Consider the following 24,240-nt stretch of genomic DNA (forward strand, 5'->3'; position numbering starts at 1 on the left):
ACCTCCTCCCTCCTACACTTCATCGAATTCACTTTCCATCTTTAACCGGTCACCGAACAGGTTACCATACACCTTGCTTCTTCTCTCTATACTACCTGCAACAGTAACCCTATTCCCTCTCACTCTCTCCAGTCATTCTCCCCAGCTGTTAATACCCACCTAACTAAAATATTTAACCTCTCTTTTTCATCCAGTATTTTCCCTACTCCTTCAGACAAGCAGTCATAACCGCTTTACTAAGAAAAATGCCTGGAGCAGAATTGCTCTGCTAATTACAAACTTGTCTATAATCTCCCCTTCATGTTTTAGGGTACTGTCTCACAGTGGCACTTTTGTCGCTACGACGGTACGATCCATGACGTTCCAGCGATATCCATACGATATCGCCGTGTCTGACACGCAGCAGCGATCAGGGACCCTGCTGAGAATCGTACGTCGTAGCAGATCATTTGGAACTTTCTTTCGTCGCTGGATCCCCCGCTGTCATCATTGGATCGGTGTGTGTGACACCGATCCAACGATGCGTTCGCTTGTAACCAGGGTAAACATCGGGTTACTAAGCGCAGGGCCGCGCTTAGTAACCCGATGTTTACCCTGGTTACCATCGTAAAAGTAAAAAAAAACAAACAGTACATACTCACATTCCGGTGTCCGTCGGGTCCCTCGCAGTCTGCTTCCCGCTGACTGACTGCCGGCCGTAAAGTAAGAGCTGAGCACAGCGGTGACGTCACCGCTGTGATCTGCTTTCACTTTATGGCGGCACTCAGTCAGAGCGGGAAGCAGACGGCAAGGGACCTGACGGACACCGGAATGTGAGTATGTACTGTTTGTTTTTTTTTACTTTTACGATGGTAACCCGGGTAAACATCGGGTTACTAAGTGCGGCCCTGCGCTTAGTAACCCGATGTTTACCCTGGTTACCCGGGGCCTTCGGCATCGTTGGTCGCTGGAGAGCGGTCTGTGTGACAGCTCTCCAGCGACCACACAACGACTTTACAACGATCACGGCCAGGTCGTATCGCTGGTCGTGATCGTTGGAAAGTTGCAGAGTGTGACAGTACCCTTACTCCTGGAACAATTGATTTACTCTCATCTAATCAGCTATCTTTCAGATAATGTTATTCTTGACCCTTTACAATTCGGTTTCCGTGCCTTACATTCTACAGAACCTTTCCGTACTAAAGTCTCTAACCATTTACTAAAAACAAAATATAATAGCCACTACTCCCTGCTGATTCTCTTAGCAGGATTTGACACTGTCACCAACTTCTCCTCACTATGCTCCATACTATCGGCCTCACGGACATTGATCTCTTCTTCCCCTTACTGGTTGAGTAGCTCAGGGGTTGGCCCTAGATCATCTCTTCTTTTCTCTGTACACCTGCTGATGGTTTGTCTAATAAGGTAGATTTGGCTTTCAGTACCATCTCTATGCTGATTACACTCGGTTACACACATCTTCTCTTGACCCTTACATTACTACAAGATACCAATTTTCAAATTGCCTCTTCTGAGAAAAAGAGGACTTAAACTCTATAGCGCCACCTGTTGGAAGTAGCGATCCTACAAGTCACAATCAACCCTTTAACGAGTCGTGCAATATGACTTAGGATAAAAGCCAAATCAGTATCTCAATTCGCAGACAATTGTCTGCGAATACAAGATACCAGTGATTGTCCGCTGTCTCTAATATTATGGCCTCCCTTTAACTAAAATCTGAATCTTCCCAAAACTGAGCTCCTTGTGTTTCCTCCCTCTACTAACCCACCTAAACCAAAAATTGTAATTTTCGTGGATGGCTCCACTATTATTCTCAAGCAGCACCGCTTAACTGTCTTGAAGTTATATTTGACAATGATCTTTCCTTCACTCTCTATATGTGATCATTCACTCTCTCAAGTCACCTGCACCTCAATAACATTGCAATAATTCTGCCTTTTCTTACCTTTTACACAGCAAAAACTCTTACTATCGCTCTTGTTCTTTCTGGTCTGGAGTACTACAACGCTCTACTAATCCAGAGCTCTGGAACACACTAGCACAGACAATGCAGTTAAGTGTACTCTAAAAAGAAATTTCTTAAGACTGGCCTATTACCTCAATAATATATTCCATGTTCTCCCTAACTTTTCCTCAGAACTTGGCTCCTCCAATTATCTGCTTCCACACCCTCCATGCACTCAATAGCATTTTGAATCTATACTTATACAGATACTGATTGATGACAGCTTCATACAGCATTATTTGTATACCCTTATCTATTATATTGATGACTAGACTATATACTACAATCACTTTTTTTTACTTTTCCTCATAGATTGTAAGTTTTCAAACAGGGTCCTCAGTTCTCTTGGTATTTGATCTTGCCTCGTGGGGTAAGGATGATTCTGAGAAAGGTCAGGAATCAGCCCAGTACTATACGGGAGGACCTGGTCAATGACCTGAAGAGAGCTGAGACCACAGTCTCAAACATTACCGTTAGTAACACTCTACGCCATCATTGATTAAAATCCTGCAGGGCATGCAAGGTCCCCCTGTTCACCCCAGCACATGTCTAGGCCTGTTTGAAGTTTGCCTGTGACCATCTGGATATTCCAGAGGAGGTATGGGAGACGGTCATGTGGTCAGAGGAGACCAAAATCAAACTTTTTGGTATCAACTGTACTCGCCATGTTTACAAGACCTCCTTTTCTCCTCCACTCTTGTATGTTCCTACCCAATTGCATCCAAGACATGTCCCAAGAATCCCCTATCCTCTGGAATTCAGTAGCTCAACATCTCCGATTATTTCCCATTGTTGGAAACTTCAGACTCAACCTGAAAACACATCTTTTGAGGAAAGCATACAGCCTATAATAATCCAGCTGCTACCTCACTACCAAAGAAGCTGCTGCAATCCTCAGTATACAGTCTCCTTCCCCAGTACAAATTTTAAGCCAATAAGGGCAGGGTACTCTTCCCCTGTGTATCAGTTTGTATACTTTATTTTATGTATGTCATATGTATGAAATCCTTTTCACGTGTGCGGCAAACAGGAATTGATGGTGGTTTAAAAATAAATTATATGTATAACAAACTTTGGGCAAAATATTTATTTCGACAGAGTTCCTAAATAAAAAAATATTAGTATCAAGAGTATGGTGAAAAACTAAAGCATGGGAAATCTCTTTTTAATTGAAATGGCTAGATGTTCTTCACACCCACAGGTTCAGTGATCGGTATTGGTGTGTTGTTTGCAGACTGCACAAAGGTTTTCCTGGGGATAAAGTACTGTGTACAAATCTTTTGTGATTACATGTTATACCATGTGTGAATTATGCCTTATACAGTTGGGGTTCCCACAATTGCTCACCCACCAATCTTAAACCATTTTGTGTCTATATTGCTGAGGTTATTTAAACCTGTTGTTTTTATAAACTGTATTTAATAAAGCTTGTTGTGTTTTAATAATTATAATCACCATTTCTGTCCTTGCACTTATAATTTTTTCATTTTTTTTAATTTATACAGTGCCTTCTGGGACACTGGGATTACAAATTTCGGTATCTTATCCAACACCAAACGCACTATTTTCACAAGTTTTTCTAAAGAATATTACAGCATTATTTTTACCTCATTGTATGGCAATATTCAGCTGACTAAGAAGTTTTTTTAGAAAGTCCACCCCAGCACTTCCTATTACACCAATTCCATTATGCAAAACAATCCAGTGTCACTTCTGCCTTTTTCCTGAAACTTTTACCACAAGATACTGTGCAAGACGTTATTCTAGCTTTCCATTTTTCATGTGTGTGTTATTGAGGTAAAGTAAAATAGAAAAGAGACAGCTATCTAGTTTATCTGACATCCAGGAGGGAGTAATACTCGCCAAAGTAGACCAATATTTGAATAATTTATATAGATTGAATCTGTAGAAGCTATTTAAACAGTGATTGTTTTATAGAATGGAATTAATGTGCCGCATCATAGCAGAACACAATCTGTTGGAACTCCAGTTGATCACAGGTCAGATAATGATATCATAGTGATATCCATAATGTAACAGAAGTCATAGGGCATCATCATCATTTCTTTGCAGAAATTTTGGCAACTTAATGGTTGATCCCATACATGTGAATGGAGATGTTTGTACAGTATATATATCGATTTTCTCCAAACCTCCTTAAGATGTATGAGACAGGTATACAAATGTATAATCATGATTGAAAGATTGTGAACCCTTCAGAATTTTCCATATTTCTGCTCACATTTCTCATAAAATGATAGACTCAGTTTTTAGATGAGGAATATTATCCAATATCACATGTCTGTGAGTGGCAAAAGCATGTGAACCTTTAGGATCAACAGATTATTTGAAGGTAAAATTAGAATCTGATGATTTCAACCAATTGGATGACAATCAGGTGTGAGTTTTACTGTATATAAATGGAGGAAATTTAAGACAATTATTACCCTCCTTAATAGTGATAGACCAACAAAGATCACTCTAAAATGTAATACTATTTTACAAAGGTACCCAAGGTAACTTCTAAGCAATAAAAGGTCTCTCTCACATTAGTTAATATTCCACCATCAGGAGAACATTAAACAACAAAAATGTGCATGGCAGAATTGCAAGGGGAAAGCCACTGCTCTCCAAAAAGAATAGTGATGCCAAATGCAGTTTGCTAAAGATCACCTGGACAAGCCAAAATACTATTGGAACAATGTTTTGTGAGGAATTAGACTAAAATAGAGATTTTTATTTATTTCAATGAGAAGTGCTATGTTTGGAGAAAGAAAAACACTGCATTACAATATAAAAATATCATTTCATCTGTAAAACATGGTGGTGGTAGCAGTGTCATGCTTTGGGCTTGTCTTATTACATCTGGACCAAAACAGCTTGCAATCATTGATGGACCAAGAAATTCTGAATTATACCAACAAAGTCTAAAGGAAAAATGTCATGACATTTGTCTAGGGGAGATGAAAACTGGGGAGACAATGTGCAATAGGGTCTTATCTGGTATAAATGGGAAAGAATGAAACGTAATTTGTGCTCACCGTGTAGGGTTGTGGCAGTCACAACTCATTTTGTTAGCTTGTAGAGGGACAAGGCTGCTTCGGATCCATCAAAATGGATAGGATATAGATAAGTGGGAAAAAAATGGATATAATTCCGACCTGCCAATATTCCACCAGGTGATGATAAGACAATGAAGTATATGTAAGTACATTTTTCATTTGTTATTTGACAACTAAAAATCGTATTCAAATATATTTCATTGTCTTCTCATCTCCTCCTGGAACATTGGCAGTGTGGCATTATATCAAGAGAAAGTAGGTCATACAGCAAGACAACGACCCAAAGCACACAAGTCATTCTACAAGAGAATGGTTAGAGAAAAATAACGTTAACATTTTTTAAGTATTTCAGTGCCTTAGGGAATTCCAAAGAATTCAGGAAGTAAGGCTGACAGTAGCTCGCTATTTAAAAGAGACAGTTGTTATTCCATTTCTATTGTTGGACTCAAAATTAATCTCCGTCATTGTCACCAGAATGAACTGGATAGAGATGTTATTAGATAAAGAAAAAATAACCAAACATTTCATCAATGTATCTGAGACATTTCAGCAATTGACAATGAGGCAGGCATTCTCTTTTTCCCTGTACCAACAGGTACGTGAGGAAACACTTAGCTGGCGGTATGCCAATCTGACAAAATTTATTTTTTATGCCTTATAATTTGTTGCTAATTACTATTTTAATACTAGAGGTTGGGACCGACCCAAATACCTTGACGGGGTGTGATGGCTTTTACGTTTTTATTTTAACAAAACAATGTTAGCTAAGTTCCCTAAGTTATCTTCATTCACTATTGCTATTTGTTTAGTTACTGCAGGGTATTTGCTCATTTTGTTTTTATCTTAGGGTACTGTCACACAGTGCAATTTTGATCGCTACGACGGCACGATCCGTGACGTCGCAGCATCGTATGATTATCGCTCCAGCATCGTAGACTGCGGTCACACGTTGCAATCACGGCGCTGGAGCGATGCCGAAGTCCCCGGGTAACCAGGGTAAACATCGGGTTACTAAGCGCAGGGCCGCGCTTAGTAACCCGATGTTTACCCTGGTTACCAGCGTAAACGTAAAAAAAACAAACAGTACATACTTACATTTCGGTGTCTGTCCCCCGGCGTTCTGCTTCTCTCCACTGTGTAAGCACCACAGCCGGAAAGCACAGCGGTGACGTCAGACGTCACCGCTGTGCTCGCTTTCCGGCTGGCCGGCGCTCACAGTGCAGAGGAGCTGAGACGCCGGAGGACAGACACCGGAATGTGAGTATGTACTGTTTGTTTTTTTTACGTTTACGCTGGTAACCAGGGTAAACATCGGGTTACTAAGCGCGGCCCTGCGCTTAGTTACCCGATGTTTACCCTGGTTACAAGCGAACACATCGCTGGATCGGTGTCACACACAACGATCCAGAGATGTCAGCGGGTGATCAAGCGACGAAAGAAAGTTCCAAACGATCTGCTACGACGTACGATTCTCAGCAGGGTCCCTGATCGCTGCTGCGTGTCAGACACTGCGATATCGTAACGATATCGCTAGAACGTCACGAATCGTACCGTCGTAGCGATCAAAATTGCACTGTGTGACGGTACCCTTAGGTTGTAATTAACACTTGATTTAATTGCCTCTAACTACATGTGGTGCTTCTCTACATGTTGTTCTGGATTTGATGCATAGGAGGGAGGAGAAGTCAAGGGTTGGGGTATTATTGGTTTTGAATTGTAACTCTAAAATGGTCATTGTATCCTAGTTTTATTGGTATGTGCGGAAACAGGCCAGCAACTGCAAGAATTGTTGTACTGCAAAAAATTACCAGGTAATGAAAATGAAAAAAACCCTGTTTTGCAGTAGAGAAATAAAGCTTTGAATCCACATGTAAATGAGACTAGCAGAGCGTTTGGGGCTTGTTGACTGCCTTGGAGTGCATTGAAATATCCCCAATACACTTCCAGGCTAATTGGCGTATGGTTTAATGTTTAATTTCTCAGCTGCAGCACATTGGATTACTATATTGTTGTTTTGGGACCTACAAAGCAATACCACTAGTTTAATTAGTAAATTTATCTTGAGAAGTTCCCTTTAAAGAATGGATAACAATACTCCAAAACAACACACCAACACAGTATAATCTCCAAACTCATCCACCAAAATAGACATCTACTATATAATTGTCTAAGGGGTACTTTCGTCTGTCTGTCTGTCCCGGAAATCCCACGTCGCTGATTGGTCTCGCCAGCTGCCTGTCCTGGCTGCCGCGACCAATCAGCGACGGGCATAGTCCGATTAGTCCCTCCCTACTTCCGTCCAGTCAGTGCCCGGCACCCGCTCCATACTCCTGAGTGCCCCCCAGTCAGCGCTCACACAGGGTTAATGCCAGCATTAACGGAGCGCGTTATGCAGCGGGTAAGGCTACTTTCACACTAGCGTCGGGCTCGGCCCATCGCAGTGCGTCGGGCCGAGGTTCCCGACGCTAGCGTTGTCTCCGCCGCACAACGGGGGCAGCGGATGCATTTTTCCAGCGCATCCGCTGCCCCATTGTGAGGTGCGGGGAGGTGCGGGGAGGTGGGGGCGGAGTTCCGGCCGCGCATGCGCGGTCGGAAAAAGCGGACCGTCGTGAGCAAAAAACGTTACATGTAGCATTTTTTGGTCCCGACGGTCCGCCACAACATGGCGCAACCGTCGCACGACGGTTGCGACGTGTGTCAATCCGTCGCAATACGTCGCTTAATGTTAGTCTATGGGGAAAAAACGCATCCTGCAAGCACTTTTGCAGGATGCGTTTTTTTCGGCAAAACGACGCATTGTGGCGGAATGCAGTTAACGCTAGTGTGAAAGTAGCCTAACGCACACCATTAACACTGTGTGTCCCCAACTTTTTACTATTGATGCTGCCTATGCAGCATCAATAGTAAAAAGATGTAATGTTAAAAATAATAAAAAAACAAAAAACCTGCTATTCTCATCTTCCGTAGTAAGCCTAGACGCGCGTGGCCTCCGCCATCTTCCATTCCCAGAGATGCATTGCGAATTTACCCAGAAGACTAAGGCTATGTGCACACGTTGCGGATTAGGCTTAGGAATTTCTGTGGCGGATTCTGCCTCTCCTGGCAGAAAACGCACCTGCGGATTTGTCGCGGTTTTTCTGCGGTTCCGCAGCGTTTTTTGTGCGTTTTTGCTGTGGTTTTCTTGCGGATTTGCTGCGGTTTTTACCCCTGCGGTTTTCTATAATGGAATGGGTACAAAAACGCTGCAGATTCACAAAAAAGAAGTGACATGCTACTGCTACTTCTTTTAAACCGCAGCGTTTCCGCAGCGGATTTTCCGCAAAGTGTGCACAGCATTTTTTTTTCTCATTGATTTACATTGTACTGTAAATCAATTGCGGATCTGCAGCGTTTCTGCACCTCAAAAAACGCTGCGGATCCGCACAGAATCCGCAACGTGTGCACATACCCTTAGCGGTCTCGCGATACTGCTAAGTCATCTGGGTAATTTCGCAACGCATCCTGGGAACGGAAGCTGGCGGCAGCCGTGCACGTCTCAGCACAGCTTCGCTGGATCCCGGAGGGTGAGTATATAACTATTTTTTATTTTATATATTTTTTTTTTAACAGGGATACGGTGCCCACACTGCTAAATACTTCATGGGTTGTGTTATATACTGCGTGGCTGCTATATACTATGTGACCAGTGTTATATACTGCGTGGGCTGTGCTATATATTACGTGGCCAGTGTTATATACTGAGTGGGCTGTGCTATATATTATGTGGCCAGTGTTATATACTGCGTGGGCTGTGTGATATACTACATGGGCTGTGCTATATATTAAGTGGGCTGTGTTATATACTGTTTGGCCTGTGTTATATACTACGTGGGCTGTGTTATATACTGCGTGGCTGCTATATACTGCGTGGGCTGTGTTATATAGTACGTGGGCTGTGTTATATAGTACTTGGGCTGTGTTATATACTACGTGGCCACTGTTATATACTGCGTAGCCTGTATTAAAGCATCGGGTATTCTACAATATGTATGTATTTAGCAGCCACATAGTATATAGCACAGGCAACGTAGTATTTGTCTGCTATATACTACATGGCCTGTGCTATATACAGTACTATGTGCCTGCTATATACATACATACATACATAGATATTCTAGAATACCCGATGCGTTAGAATCGGGCCGCCATCTAGTATTCTTATAAATAAGTAGTGAAGTATGAGATTGCCATACCAAGAAATTATCATTCTAACGTCCACTCTGTTGTTGCCACTTAACACTTATTCAACCATGGTGAGAACACCTCAATCAGACTGTGAGAAGTATTCATACCAATATCAGACCCTACTGAATGACACTTGAGTTGGAATAGAGGAATACGTCTTGGCAGTAAAATGTACTTTTCGGTTGGCTATTCACTATGGGCTGACGGCAGCCAGCTGTTTCAGTAATGGATGATGTCACTTGTATAGGCCAAGAAAGAGACAGACAGACTAAATGATTAAAATATGAACCATTTTTCTAGACAATTTGTATACAAAAACTAGTATTTTACAGGTACCGTAAATGAATTGTGACTAGTACAATGTCACTGTTGTTTTATAGTGAACTATATATTTAAATCATGTGGTAACAGAAAAGAATAATATACTGTATCCCAAAATGCAGTATAAATGGCTAATTGCTCTGTAGATAGAGGAATAGTGGGTTAATAGCAGTTAGATTTTTTGACTACTACATATATGTGGACCAAAACAAAGATTCAAAATTTTCAATACACATTGAGTAGTTATTGGCCTAAAGCTTTTCTGTCCAACCTCCTATCATAACACAATGGCCGGCGTCCCTGTATGGTGTCCACTTTTCCCTCCATGCAGGGACGCTGGTTTATTCACAGCCCCGGCCCTCTGCGTGGTCCCTGGCATATTCCTTGTCCTCTGCTGCTGCTGTGCATGCCACAGTTCCCGGCGTCATGTCTAGTGCCCGTGCGCTCCCCTGCTCTTAAAGTGGCAACACGCGCAGATAGTAAATGCCCTCAGATTGTAGGTGAGAGGCAATTTGTATAATTAGTACACCTGCAGAATGGCTCCCAGCCTATTACTGGGAGTCATCCTGTATAAAAGACTCCCTCTCCCTTAGGGAGTTGACAAGCAACGTGTTTACCCATTGTGTAGTGTGGTGTTCTACCAGAGCAGCTGTGAGGTTCCCTGTTCCCGAAGTGGCCAGTGTCCCAAACCTTAATCACTGGTCCTGGTGTAGCCAGTGTCCTGAAGCTTATTCACTGGTCCTGGTGTGGCCAGTGTCCTGAATCTGAATCCCTGGTCATTGTGTGGCCAGAGTCCTGAACCTCATCCCCTGGTCCATGAGTGTCTAGTGCCTGAACATTGTCTCCTGGTCTGTGTCCAGCCAGTTCCTGATTCAATATCCCAGACCGGTGTGTCTGAATGTAGCCCTAATCAGTGTCAGCGAACCTCAGCAGCTGCAGTAGTGAGATCTGCCTAGGAGTGGAACCTGATGGTTACCTGCAGCCTAGTCTGTCTCCACCATCAAGAGCTCCAGTGAAACCAGTTAGCCGCTTAGCTACGCCCCTTCCTAGCCAGGCCTGGTCCACTGGCACAGTGGGTCCACAAATCCACCACTGTTGGGCGTAACACTTATACACATGCTACACACTTGTTTCAGCCTGTCATGCATGTGTATTCATTAAGGGTAGGGTTAGCCACTGGTAGACATCTTTGGTGGGGACTTGCACTTCCAAGAACAATAGCAGCCTATGTGAACTGAGCAATCTAGCATAGAGCACTCAGTGCGCATTGTGTACTTTGGTCACCTGTGTAAACAGGCATTCAAACAACAGCCGATAAGTTTACCACTCAGCAGTTGTATCATGTTGCCAGTCAGTCTGTGTAGACGGACCCTGATTTATCCTGAAAAAAATGGATGGATAGTTAAAATTCAACATGTTCGAACCTTCTTTCCCCCAAGGATTTTTTAGGTGTTGATTAAAAATGTTTAAAATCATTGGTGCCACAATTTTGATGCAACTAAATAGAAATTTGGGTGCTACAATAATAGTAAATTTGTCCCAGTGTTTTAAGAAACACCTACCAAATTAGGGGGATGTCTTTTGCCTTTAGAACGTGTGTAGGACATTATAAAGGGTAAAAGATTGTACATAAATAAAGTCAAAACTCACAGTATGAACATTGATCCAAGGGTCGTTATTTAGACCAGTGAGGTAGAACAGAAAAAACAGATAAGCATTAGTTCAAAAAGTATTCCGTCTTTCTCAATAAAACAAAGTAACTAAGAAGAATCTTTGTATATAGAAGAGAAAGATGCCCTACAGACATGTTTGTTTTTCTTATGTTGTAATTGTTGGCTGAAGGCCCAAACAGCTTTGTCTGCTGATTTTTTTGTTGGTTTCTGTAAGTAAAAGCCTGGAAAAACATCCAAGAGCCAGGTATCTACAGCCCAGTGAAGATGCGTCTTAGTGGGGCATACACATGAATGGGATACAATTCACTATATAACAGTACTAGAGAAGTACATATTGGCTCAGTGGACAGTGCCATTGCTTTCTTCAAAAACACAAAATAAGAGAAAAAAAGGGAAATTAGACATAATTTCACACAAAGCCCCAAAAATGACAAAATTGTTGCCACCTTTCCAATATTGTGGGCAAAAGACTCTGTTTCAAGCATGTGATGCTCGTTCAAAGTCACCTGTGGTATGTAACAGGTGTGGGCAATATGAAAATCACACCTCAAACCAGATAAAAAGGGAAGAAGTTGACTCAATCTTTGCATTGCATGTCTGTGTATGCCACACTAAGCATGGAGAACAGAAATAGTAGAAGAGAACTGTCTGAGGACTTGAGAACCAAAATTGTAGAAAAATATTAACAATGCCAAGGTTACAAATCCATATCCAGAGATCTTGAGGTTTGTTTGTCCATGGTGTGCAACATAATAAAGAAGTTTACAACCCCTGGCACTGTAGCTAATCTTCCTGGACGTGGACAGCAGCGAAAAATTGATGAAAGGTTTTAACGCAGGGTAGTCCGGATGGTGGATAAGCAACCCCAATCAAGTTCCAAAGAAATTCAAGCTATCCTGCCAGCTCAGAGTGCATCAGTGTCATTGCAAACTATCTGTCAACATTTGAGTTAAATTAAATGGTATGGCAGGAGATCCAAGAGGACCACACTGCTGTCACTGAGACATAAAAAAGCTAGACTGCAGTTTGCCAAAATGTACCTAAGTAAGCCAAAATCCTTCTGGGAAAGCGTCTTGTAGACAGATAAGACCAAGACAGATCTTTTTGGTGAAGCACATCATTCTAGTGTTTACTGAAAACAAAATGAGGCCTACAAAGAACACAGTACCTACAGTCAAATATGGAGGAGGATCAAAGATATTTTGAACTTGTTTTGCTGCCTCTGGTATTGTGTGCCTTGAATCTGTGCAAAGCATCATAAAGTCTGAACATTACCAAAGAATTTTGGATCGCAATGTAGTGTCCAGTGTCAGAAAGCTGGGTTGTGTCCTAGGTCATTGGTCTTCCAGCAGGACAATGACCACAAGTATAACTCAAGAAGCACCCAGAAGTGGATGGAAACAAAGTGCTGGAGAGTTCTGAAGTGGCCAGCAATTAGTCTGGATCTAAATCCCATTGAACACCTGTGGAAACATCTTAAAATTGCTCTTGGGAGAAGGCGCCATTGAAATTTGAGAGACCTGGCGCAGTTTGCAGAAGGAGAGTGATCGAAACATGTACAGTGGGTACGGAAAGTATTCAGACCCCTTTAAATTTTTCACTCTTTGTTTCATTGCAGCCATTTGGTAAATTCAAAAAAGTTCAAATTTTTTCTCATTAATGTACACTCTGCACTCCATCTTGACTGAAAAAAAGAAATGTGGAAGTTTTGCAAATTTATTAAAAAAAGAAAAACTGGGAGTCTGGGAGTCCTTCATGTGTTTTTTAGCAAACGCTATGCGGGCTTTCATATGTCTTGCAGTGAGGAGAGTCTTCCGTTGGGCCACTTTGCCATAAAGGCCCGACTGGTGGAGGGCTGCAGTGATAGTTGACTTTGTGGAACATTCTCCCATCTCCCTACTGCATCTCTGGAGCTCATCCACAGTGATCTTGGGGTTCTTCTTTACCTCTCTCACCAAGGTTCTTCTCCCACGATTGTTCAGTTTGGCTGGATGGCAAGGTCTAGGAAGACTTCTGGTTTTCCCAAACTTCTTCCATTTAAGGATTATGGAGGCCACTGTGCTCTTAGAAACCTTGAGTACTGCAGAAATTTTCTTGTAACCTTGGCCAGATCTGTGCCTTGCTACAATGCTGTCTCTGAGCTCCTTGGCCAGTTCCTTTGACCTCATGATTCTCATTTGGTCTGACACGCACTGTGAGCTGTGAGGTCTTATATAGACAGGTGTGTCTTTCCAAATCAAGTCCTATCAGTTAATTAAACATAGCTGGACTCCAAAGAAGGAGTAGAACTATCTGAGCAAAGGGTCTGAATATTTATGTGTGATATTTCAGTTTTCTTTGTTTATAAATATGCAAAAATGTCTACATTTCTGTTTTTTTTCTGTCAAGATGGGGGTGCAAAGTGTACAATAATGAGAAAAAAATGAACTTTTTGGAATTTACCAATTGGCTGCAATGAAACAAAGAGTGAAAAATTTAATGGGGTCTGAATACTTTCCGTACCCACTGTATACCCTCATAAAGAGACTATCTCAGCCTGTGACTTTTTTATCATGAATTTGCAGCCATCATTTATATTATCTATCAATTGACCCCCCTGATGAACCAAATGGACGGGGAAATGCGTCGAGGCAGTTTGTACAACTAATGATAAGTTTATTCATATTCATATACAGTATGTTCATTTATATGTGAGAAATATCTACAGTATGTATTAGAATAGGCTGTCACTCATTTTTGTCTTTAGCTCACTATACCAGGGCGTACAAAAGTGAATGAGGGAGTGCTGCTGAGAAGTGGGGGGGGGGGCAAATCCGTTTGCACTAGGGTGCCAACCTCCGTATTAGGCACTATCAGCTCAGGCAAAGAGCAGGGACTAATAAGTTTAAAGTTGGTATTATCAGAAAAAAAAATGTGGGTATTTGTTTTGTATGGTGGTCCTCTATGGATTATCTTCTATTTCCACACCACATGGGTTATGGTGGTTTTTTTATCAGGTATAATAAAGTATATTGTTTTTAGAGGGTATGCATGTTTACATTGCTCTTTGCTCCTATACAATTTGGATAGTTCTTGTTTCTGCAAAAGAAAAGTGGTCCAAAATTCCAGTTGAGAGGTGTAAGAAGCTTGTTGATGGTTATAGGAAGGGATTGATTGCAGTTATTTATTCCAAAGAGTGTAAAACCAAATATAAGTTGAGGGTGACAACAATTTTGTCTGATCCATTTTTGGGGTTTTGTGTGAATATTATGTCCAATTTGCCTTTTTTCTCATTTTTTTTTCTGTTGTTCCTATACACACAAAGGAAATAAACATATGTATAACAAAACGTGTAATTGCAATAATACTTCATTTCAGAAATAATTTCAAATGTGTCAACACTTTCGACCATGACTGAATGTTTTCATGAATGCAGAAATTCCCATATTTCAAAAACATATTGATAGGTAAACTTCATGATAAGCCTCATGATAGCAAAATATGTTAGAGAATACATTGTGCCAAGTATATAATAATGGTGTACAAAAAAATATAGTCTGCTGTAAGTGAAAGAATCTGTGTCAGCTCAGATATTCCTGTACTGCATATCATACCGCTGCTGCCGCCTCCTCGCTCGCTCCCGGCCTCTGCTTCTCGTGCGCGTGCGCATACCAGGTTCAGTGCTGCGCGTGTGCACTTCTGATCTTCTGTTGGCGCTCCTCTTCATCTCCTCTATGGTCCTGGAGGACTAGTACCTGGAAGTCGGTCCTCCTTATTGTCCTCTCTATGGTTCTGGAGGTCTGTTACCCGGAAGTGCTACCCTGCCTTTAGGTATTTAAACTGCTTCCTGCCGTCCCTCTGTGCCTGGTTATCATTTGTTCCTTCAGGTGTTCCTGGCCGCTCTTAGTCTCTGTGAAGTTCGTTTTCCCTCTGACTTTGGGTTTATCCTGTCTTTCCTGTATCCTGCTAGCCTCTGCGTTTCCTCAGTTCCTCCGCCAGTCCCTGTACTGCTGCAGTTTACCAATCAGTCCTGTTTTACCCATCAGTCCTGTTTTACCCATCAGTCCTGTTTTTCTGCAGTACTCACCTATCCTGTGGTCCTACTATCTCCGCCTCTTCTTGGTCTTCTCCCGTCCTGGTCCTCCAGCTTCCGTGGCGATAGTCCCTCACGGGCCTGCCCCTAACTCTCCCTGTATAGGGGGTGGTCTATCTGGTCAGCTCATCCGTGAGGGGTTCGTCATCGCGGTCTAGAGGGTCCACTCTCCGTTTTCCCTCTTTGAATCGTCACACTTAAATAGGACTGCACTCGGGTGACATCTGAGTGCAGCCTGATTCTTACAGCATTACACTGCAGAGAAATCACTAATCTGGTAGATTTTCAACAGCCCATTGCTGCCCTGCTTTCTGTTGACATGGTGAAGATCAGATTAGGGTTCTTCGGACCCACAAGAAAAAAATATTTGAAGGTCCAAGTTCCATCTATACAGAACTAACATCGAAAAGGTGGAATGTTCCGATGGCACATGAGAAATATCAACAACGAGGTCTTATTAGTTATTTGTGAGAGATGATAAATTCACTATAGTGTCAACTGATTGGATAAAAGTCAGCTCCAAATAATGTCTTCTGCTGTATCCATTGGATTCATCATTGTGCTGAACCAACAGGAAAATCTTTGGATATTCTGATAGGCCAACCCAATTCTGGCCCCTGTTCAAAATAGGAACTATTCTCCATCCTACTCACAACTGTGTACCATCTGTCACACCTGGTACACATCCTCTGGTATCTGTTCAGTGCAATAAAGGCATACGGAGGAATTGACTAAGACTGCCATTTCATGCAAACAGAAGCCTCCTGGAGTAAGATGTACCAAATTTATTGTGAGGTGCCAGTCTTTTTGGTTTGTAAAAATGAAATGAGCTGACACATACTTCCATGATCTTTACGCCAATTTCAATCTGTTGCACTGTGGTTGGATATGCTTCTCCCACTATGCTTCTTGCACTTCAAGAAAAGTGGCAAGGTTAGATCAAAATTGAGAGAAGGTGCATTTTTTTTGCACAGTTTTCTGGTGTACTTGTATTGATGAATTCTCCTCTTTATGTTTTTCATTATTTAATAGTGCATAGTTGAGGTGAATAAGAGAAACTTTTGTATGTTTAAAGTGCTACTTTGGGGTATTTTTTTAATTTCACTACTGAACTGGTATCAATAATGTATGTTCACAGTATCTACAACATTCTGGTCCCTCTCTGCCATCTTATGACTGCTGCTCTGACTGGCTGGAAGTCACTGTGGTTACTATTTCTCTTAAAGGGGTTGCCCACAACTCAGACAACCTCTTCTCACTTACTATATTTCTGTCATTCTCGGACACGGGTAAGTCCAGCTGACGACACAACATATAAATACGATGGGATGGAAAAAGAAGAGGAAGGCCCTAATGGTAATGAGTGGAGGATGGGATACCTCCAGACACCAACCTGTGCCTGTCCCTAAGCTTCCTTAATGCCCTATGCAGGTCCTTTTCCCGGCCGCCGTCATGTGCCTGGTCCCTGATTGTCACTGGCCGACAAGGACCCTAGCATCACCACTGGAGATGCTAACACACATTGGAAGAGAAGAACAGGGGACACAGACAAAAAGGAAACTAATCATCTCAGGTCCTGCTGCTAAGATCCGCAGCAGGAGAGAAAACAGCACCAGGATAGCAGAACTCCCAGAGCAGCAACACCACTGTCACAGGTGAGCTCCACACTCATAGCTGGTCTGAATAGAACAAAAACTCTATAACCAATGATCAGCTGATGTATCATGTGACTATTTAAAGGTAGGTGGGAGTGGTTACCAACCAATATCAGCTGACCAGCCTAAAAGAAACTGCCAGCAAGAGACTGACATTAACTCTTGCTGGACCAAAGGAAAAAAAAATTTACATTTCAGCAGACCCAGAGCTGCAATAAATCCCTTAATGATTCGTGACAATTCCCAGTATAAAATAACAGCATGTACTCACTTCCGCTGCCGTTCCTGAAAAGTCGACTCCACAAAGGCCACTTCACTCTCACTTCCTTTGAATGTACTTGACACCCAGAGGAAGTCAGAGAGCAGCAGCAGCTCTCACTTTTTCTAGATGTCAGCTTTGTCACAAAGAAGTGAGAGCTCATGTGAGCTTTGGGAAACCTGGCGCCAACATTACTGGAATGGCAACGGCATCGGAGGAGAGTATAAGTTTTATTTTATATGAGGGAATATACCAACTGAGAAGGGGTTGACCGAGAAGTAGGCAAATCCTTTAATTTAAGTCTATGAGAGCCACGTTCTGAGTGGACTTATAGACATATTGAGAAGTGACTTCAAGTCTACCTAACAAAGACTGGGAGTCATCTGGCCAGTCACAACTCCTGTCAAAAGGTGCAAAAGAGGATCGAAGCTGCACTGAGAGTAGTAGAAAACGGCTGCCAGTAAGTATTTTCCTACACATACCATACCTTAGTGATACCACTCTGATGGTAATATAAAAAATTCCCTATTGTGGTACTATTTATGAAATGATCTGGGATATGTATTTTCTTAGAGCCTCTGGTTGACATCCATTAGGCAGACAATTTATGGTCTTCTTGTGTAAAGCAGGTTTGCAATTAGCAACTACTGCTGTGCTGAGACTATTATAAATTAACTGATGATTTCCCCAGGACTTAAGCACATTTCTATACACTTTAGCATGTCATAATAACTTCTGATATTACTCAGGCTTTTATTTATTTAATTTATTCCACATTTTTGCAAGAAGCGAAACTCTGGATTCGGCTGAATTTCACACTTTCTCTAAGAAGCTCAGTCCAAGATGGAAATGTTATCTGGAAGAATTTCCAGGAAGCTCATCATTCGCCTGCCTCCTCTGATTGAAACAAGAAGGACAGGGGTTAACAAGTGGAGAGGGGGGTGGTGAACAGACAGAGAACTTGGCTGTTGCCAGTTAAAGCTCTCAGGCCTTGACTTCACTGTGATCTTATATGCTTGTCCTTGGACAGCAGCACAATTATTTACATATGTTGCAAAAATGCCTTCTTCTCTTGCTTTTTGCTTTAAATCTCCAAATCTGTGCACATCTTACTAAAAGAAATTTCTCACAAACATAAACAGATCCGTCATTTCCTATTTCTTTGTTAAAGGGAATCTGTCACCTCATTTTTCGCATATAAGCTGCGGCCACCGCCATTAGGAGCTTATCTACAGCATTCTGTAATGCTGTAGATAAGCCCCCGATGTAACCTGAAAGATGAGAAATAAAGGTTAGATTATACTCACCCAGGGGCGGTCCCGCAGCGGTCCGGGTCTGATGGGCATCGGGTCCGGGTCCGGCGCCTCTCATCTTCATGCAATGACGTCCTCTTCCTTACTTCTGTTGCAGCTCCTACGCAGGCATACTGATTTGCCCTGTTGAGGGCAGCGTAAAGTACTGCAGTGCACAGGCGCTGGGACTCTCGGACCTTTCCCGGCGCCTGCGCACTGCAGTACTTTGCTCTGCCCTCAACAGAGCAGAGAACTACGCCTGCGCAGGAGCCGCGACAGAAGCAAGGAAGAGGACGTCATCGTATGAAGATGGGAGGTGCTGGACCCGGACCTGCAACACCCATCGCACCCGAACCGCACCGGACCGGCCCTGGGTGAGTATAATCTAATTTGTTTTTCTTATCTTTCAGGTTACATCGAGGGCTTATCTACAGCATTACAGAATACTGCAGATAAGCCCCTAATGGCAGTGGCCGCAGCTTATATGTGACAAATGAGGTGACAGAGTCCCTTTAACAGAAGTGATGAGTAGTCTCAGAAAAACTCTCCTCATGTGAGAGGCTAGAAATCAATGTAAGCAGTAAAATGTATTTTATGTCCATAGAGAAAAGACAAAGGACAAAATATACTCATAAACATACAATAAATGGAAAAATTACTGTTAGGAAATACCAACACAACTTCTGCTACAGATTTGTAAACAGCAGGAACCATGAAGTGACATCACTTTCCACAGGAATGCTGGAGTTACCCAATATCCACTATGCATTTGTGATACAAAGCCTATAAAAGATGCAATTTGCTGAACCCTTTGTGTAATATGTCACCGATGCAATAACAGCCAAACACCATACAAGATAAGCAACAACATAAGTGTAAGAAAAATCATCCATTTTTCAATTTGAAAAAATGTGCTATTTTGCGTCTGGATTGTCACTTGTATACAATTCTATACGTATATGTCCAATTTTAGCATTCGTATGGCATCCATTTAAAAAAAAAAATCTATAATTAAAAAAGTATACAAGGTCCAATACATAAAGCAGATGCCACATGGATGGTGTTGGTCATGTTTTACTAATTAACTTGTATTAACTCTTAACGCTATTAGGTGTTCTCTTTCTGCATTTAATGGCAAAATAGTTTTCTTTATTTTTTTTCTGTTAAATTTTTCAAACTTTTTATAATTCTTTGTTAACACTTGGGGATCTAGACTCCTATGAGTGTTCACATAAAATACTGCAATACTTGTTTCTTACAATGCATTCTTCTTGAGGGTAACAAAGACAGACATCAAAGCTAACTCTGATTCTGGCAGTTTACCCCCTAAGATGCCATGGTAGTTAGTCACCCAACAGAGGGTAAAATAAGTATTTGATACACTACCGAATTTGCAAGTTTTCCCACCTACAAAGAATGGAGCGGTCTGTAATTTTTATCGTAGGTAGGCTTCAACTGTGAGAGACAGAATATAAAAATAAAAAAATCACATTGTATGATTTTTACATAATTAATTTGCATTTTATTGCATTAAATAAGAATTTGATATAATAGAAAAACAGAGCTTAATATTTGGTACAGAAACCTTTGTTTGCAATTACAGAGGCCAGACATTTCCTGTAATTTTTGACCAAGTTTGCAGACACTGCAGCAGTTATTTGGTCCACTCCTCCATACAGATCTTCTCCAGATTTTTCAGGTTTTGGGGTTGTCGCTGGGTAACATTGATTTTGAGCTCTCTCCAAAGATTTTCTATTGGGTTCAGGTCTGGAGATTGGCTAGGCCACTCCAGGACCTTGAAATTCTTCTTACAGAGCCACTCCTTAGTTGCCCAGCCTGTGTGTTTCTGGTTATTGTCATGCTGGAAGACCCAGCCATGACCCATCTTCAGTTCTCTTAATGAGTGAAGGAGGTTGTTGGCCGCAAGTCTCGTGATACATGACCTCATCCATCCTCTCTTCAATACAGCCCGGTCGTCCTGTCCCCTTTGCAGAAAAGCACCCCCAAAGTATGATTTTTCCCCACTATACTTCACAGTTGGAATGGTGTTCTTGGGGTTGTACTTATACTTCTTCTTCTCCCTCTAAACACAGCGAGTGGAGTTGATACCAAAAAGTTCTATTTTGGTCTCATCTGACAACATGACCTTCTTCTATGCCTCCTCTGGATCATCAAGATGGTCATTGGTGAACTTCAAACGGGTCTGGACATGTGCTGGCATGACAGGGGGGCCTTGCTTGCCCTGTAGGATTTTAATCCATGATGGTGTAGTCTGCTACTAACAGTAATATTTTAGAATGTGGTCCCAGCTCTCTTCAGGTTATTGACCAGGTCCTCCCATACAGTTCTGGGCTAATTCCTGACCTTTCTCAGATTTATCCTTATCCCATGAGATGAGATCTTGTATAGAGCCCCAGACCGAGAAAGATTGGCAATCAGCTAGTGTGTCTTCCATTTTCTAACAATTGTGCCTACAATTGTTGCCTGCTCACCAAGCTGCTTGCCTATTGTCCTGTAGCCCATCGCAGCCTTGTGCAGGTCTACAATGTTGTCCCTGGTGTCCTTAGACAGCTCTTTGGTCTTGGCCATGGTGGAGAGGTTAGAGTGTGATTGAGTGTGTGGACAGGTGTCTTTTATACTGGTAACGAGTTCAAGCAGGTGCAATTAACACAGGTAATGAGTGCAGAGTAGGAGGGCTTCTTAAAAAGAAACTAACATGTCTGTGAGAGCCAGAATTCTTGCTGGTTGGTAGGTGATAAAATACTTATTTCATGCAATAAATGAAATGTAATTATTTAAAAATCATGTGTGAATAGTTACTTTGACAAACATTAACAATATATACAGATTCTTGCAAACTTTGACCATCTCTTTTGTTTGTAACGTGATGGGCATATTATGAATGGCATGACGGCAGTAATACAAAAACATGGCACAAGATGTTACATTTCATCATTTCACGTGATTTGCATTTCTAGTGTTTTCACAGAGATGAAATGATTGGCAATGGATGCTACTTCTGCATTTCATTAGAGGATCCTTCACTACTCGGACAACCCCTTGATGAATACCATATTCTCCATTGTAAAATAAAAATAACAGATACTCACCTTCTGCTCCAGCACCGTCCCAGCAATATTGGCGCCGGGTGTTTGATATTGTTATTTCATATGAGCACTGCAGCCCAATAAGCAACCAATAATGGGCTGCTTTGCTCACGCTTCCTTCGAATGATCCTCATATGTCCAAAGGAAGTGTGAGCGAAGCAACTCATTAGCGGACGCTGATGCTGCAGTGCTCACGGGCATAACAATGTCACACAAGCCCCGCAAAAATCTGGTGGGAACATCGCTGAGATGACACCGGGCCAGGAGCTGAGTATCTGTTATTTTTATTTTAAACTGTGGAATATAATATTTAAGAAGGGGGTTGTCCAAGTAGTGGACAACCTCTTTAAGGATCAGCACTTTCCACCATCCAGAATGAATGTTAAGAATGCAACAAAGCAGGATGGAGCTCTCTTTGTTTCAAATCTCTAGTGTCATCCTTTTCTGGATCTATTTCCTCTCAACATTTGACAACATTTACAGCTACCCACATATTGGTTCTAGCGTGTTGCTGAGATAATGCCGAATGTATGTATATTCTTCCAAAGCTAAAATGAAAGCATAACAGTAGCACATATCTAGATGCAGACAGGACAGGAACCGTTGTAACCTAGAGTTCTTATTCATCTGAGATAATAACATACTTTGTAATTCTCAAATCTGGAGAAAAGTTCCCTTATAACATCAGCTGCAGAACACAGATACATCCATAAGTAACTGTTATCCAAATAAAATAGGAAGATTTTATGTATGAGAGTGAAAACCTAAAATTAAGTCTTTGTAGTAATCTTTATAACAGTCCTTTGCCATTTTCTTTTGTCCATCAGAAAACCATTTCCTCTGTGATTTGTCGTTGTGCATGAAACAAGTAGCATCATAGCACATAAATTAATAACTCGGTTCAGCGTGACACTTGTAAACGGAACTGAGAACATACTGAGATGCAGTACAGAATGCAGAAGTGGCATTTACCAGCTTTTTTCCATTGTATGATAGAATCCCTCCCGCATCCATATATCGAAAAAAACAGAGGAACACTTACCCCCAGAAGGCAAACTTTCAGCTCTCGAATAGCCATCCTTTAAGAGGAGTTTGGTTTCCTATAACACATCATCAGGAGACAAGAACTTTAACACACAGTCATTTCCCAGGCTGTGCCTGTATGCTCATGTGGATCGCATGCAAATAATTTCCTGACCTAACAAAAAGAAAGAGACCAAGAGAGAAAGAGGAGGTTTTAATTCCTACAAAACAAACTGAAACCAGTCTGGGCTATTTATGGGCAGTCCTGTCACATGGGCGGCAGACAACTACTCATTTGCTGCTTTCGTAATCTCCCAAAAATGCTGCATGTTATACAAAAAGAGGTATACGGGCACACAGTGTACGGTGAATGGTTCACATATTGAACAGATACTGAAAAAAAACACACAGAACACTAATTATTATCATTTTTTATGGTATTTTTCACATTCATTCTTACTTTCAGATGCAGTGGAAAGTCACTGTCCTCCAGGATAAGGGTGGAGAAAGCATTTCTATGGAAAACATTGCATATCCCAAGTTTTCCTTTCCTTTTTTCTATTGCTGCCAACATTTCAAGAAAATATATGCGATGTTCGCATTTGTGCATATTTCATATGAAACTGTTGGAGATTAGTATTAAAAAGTTGTTGAACTAGATAATCATCGCACAGTGGTAAAATAGGTAACGGATGGCAGTATTACTTTTCAAAAAGGGTTTCCACTCTGCAGTTTTTGCAAAAATTTTGCATATTTGCTTTTTCTTTCTAGCGGTTATTTTTGTAGCAAAAAAAGTATTGCCTTTAAATGAATAGGTAAGTATTAGGCCACATTTACGTTCAGTATTTGGTCAGTATTTTACATCAGTATTTATATGCCAAAACCAGGAGTGAAAAAGTAAGAGTGAAAAGTTATAGAAACACATCACTTCTGTATTTACAAATACTGATGTCAAATACTGACCAAATACTGAACGTGTGAATGTGGCCTTAAATTAACTACTGTGGGGGAAATGGATCATCCCTTCTAGGGCAGAAAACTGGCATCTAAAAACCAGAAAATTTCTCAGAGGTGGAATTTGAGCAAAGTTTTGCAACTTTTTGCTCATTTGCTACAGCCTCACTTATATGAACTCTACAGGAACTTAAGAAAACGCCTCCCACATAAAAAATAATATGGTTTCCAAGTCGAAGCTTAATTAAAGCATAAAGCTTACAGGAAATATGTTTAGCCTCTGCTTGTATCTTTCTTAAAGAGATTGTCCACTACTCGGACAACCCCATCTCAATCACTATGTTTCCCCCTTATAAATTAATAACAGCTATATTCACACCTGGTGCGGGTGCCATTCCAGCGTTGTTGGTATTGGCTGTCCTTGGGCTTGCGTGACATTGTTCACAAGGTCACACAATCACTGTGACTAATCAATGGCCGCTTTACATTTCAAACAAATTAGATATTTGGAAAAAGTGAGAGAACAGCTGCAGTTCTCACTTCCCCTGGATGTCAGTTACATCCGAAGGAGGGAAGAGTGAAGCGGCCACTGA

At 41.5% G+C, this 24,240-nt stretch overlaps 1 protein-coding gene across 1 annotated transcript in view; it reads right to left on the reverse strand.

The window, feature by feature from the left end:
• Positions 1 to 22,912, reverse strand: part of RAB31 (RAB31, member RAS oncogene family) — a 59,936-nt gene extending 37,024 nt beyond the window's left edge. The window contains exon 1 of the mRNA XM_077270194.1: positions 22,713 to 22,912. Coding sequence (XP_077126309.1) covers positions 22,713 to 22,748 — 36 coding nt within the window. The 5' untranslated portion in view covers positions 22,749 to 22,912. The remainder of the gene's footprint in view (positions 1 to 22,712) is intronic.
• Between the last annotated feature and the right edge of the window lie 1,328 nt (positions 22,913 to 24,240).

This window comes from Ranitomeya variabilis, chromosome 6 (genome assembly GCF_051348905.1).
Source record: "Ranitomeya variabilis isolate aRanVar5 chromosome 6, aRanVar5.hap1, whole genome shotgun sequence".
In the NCBI taxonomy this organism is placed as follows: domain Eukaryota; kingdom Metazoa; phylum Chordata; class Amphibia; order Anura; family Dendrobatidae; genus Ranitomeya; species Ranitomeya variabilis.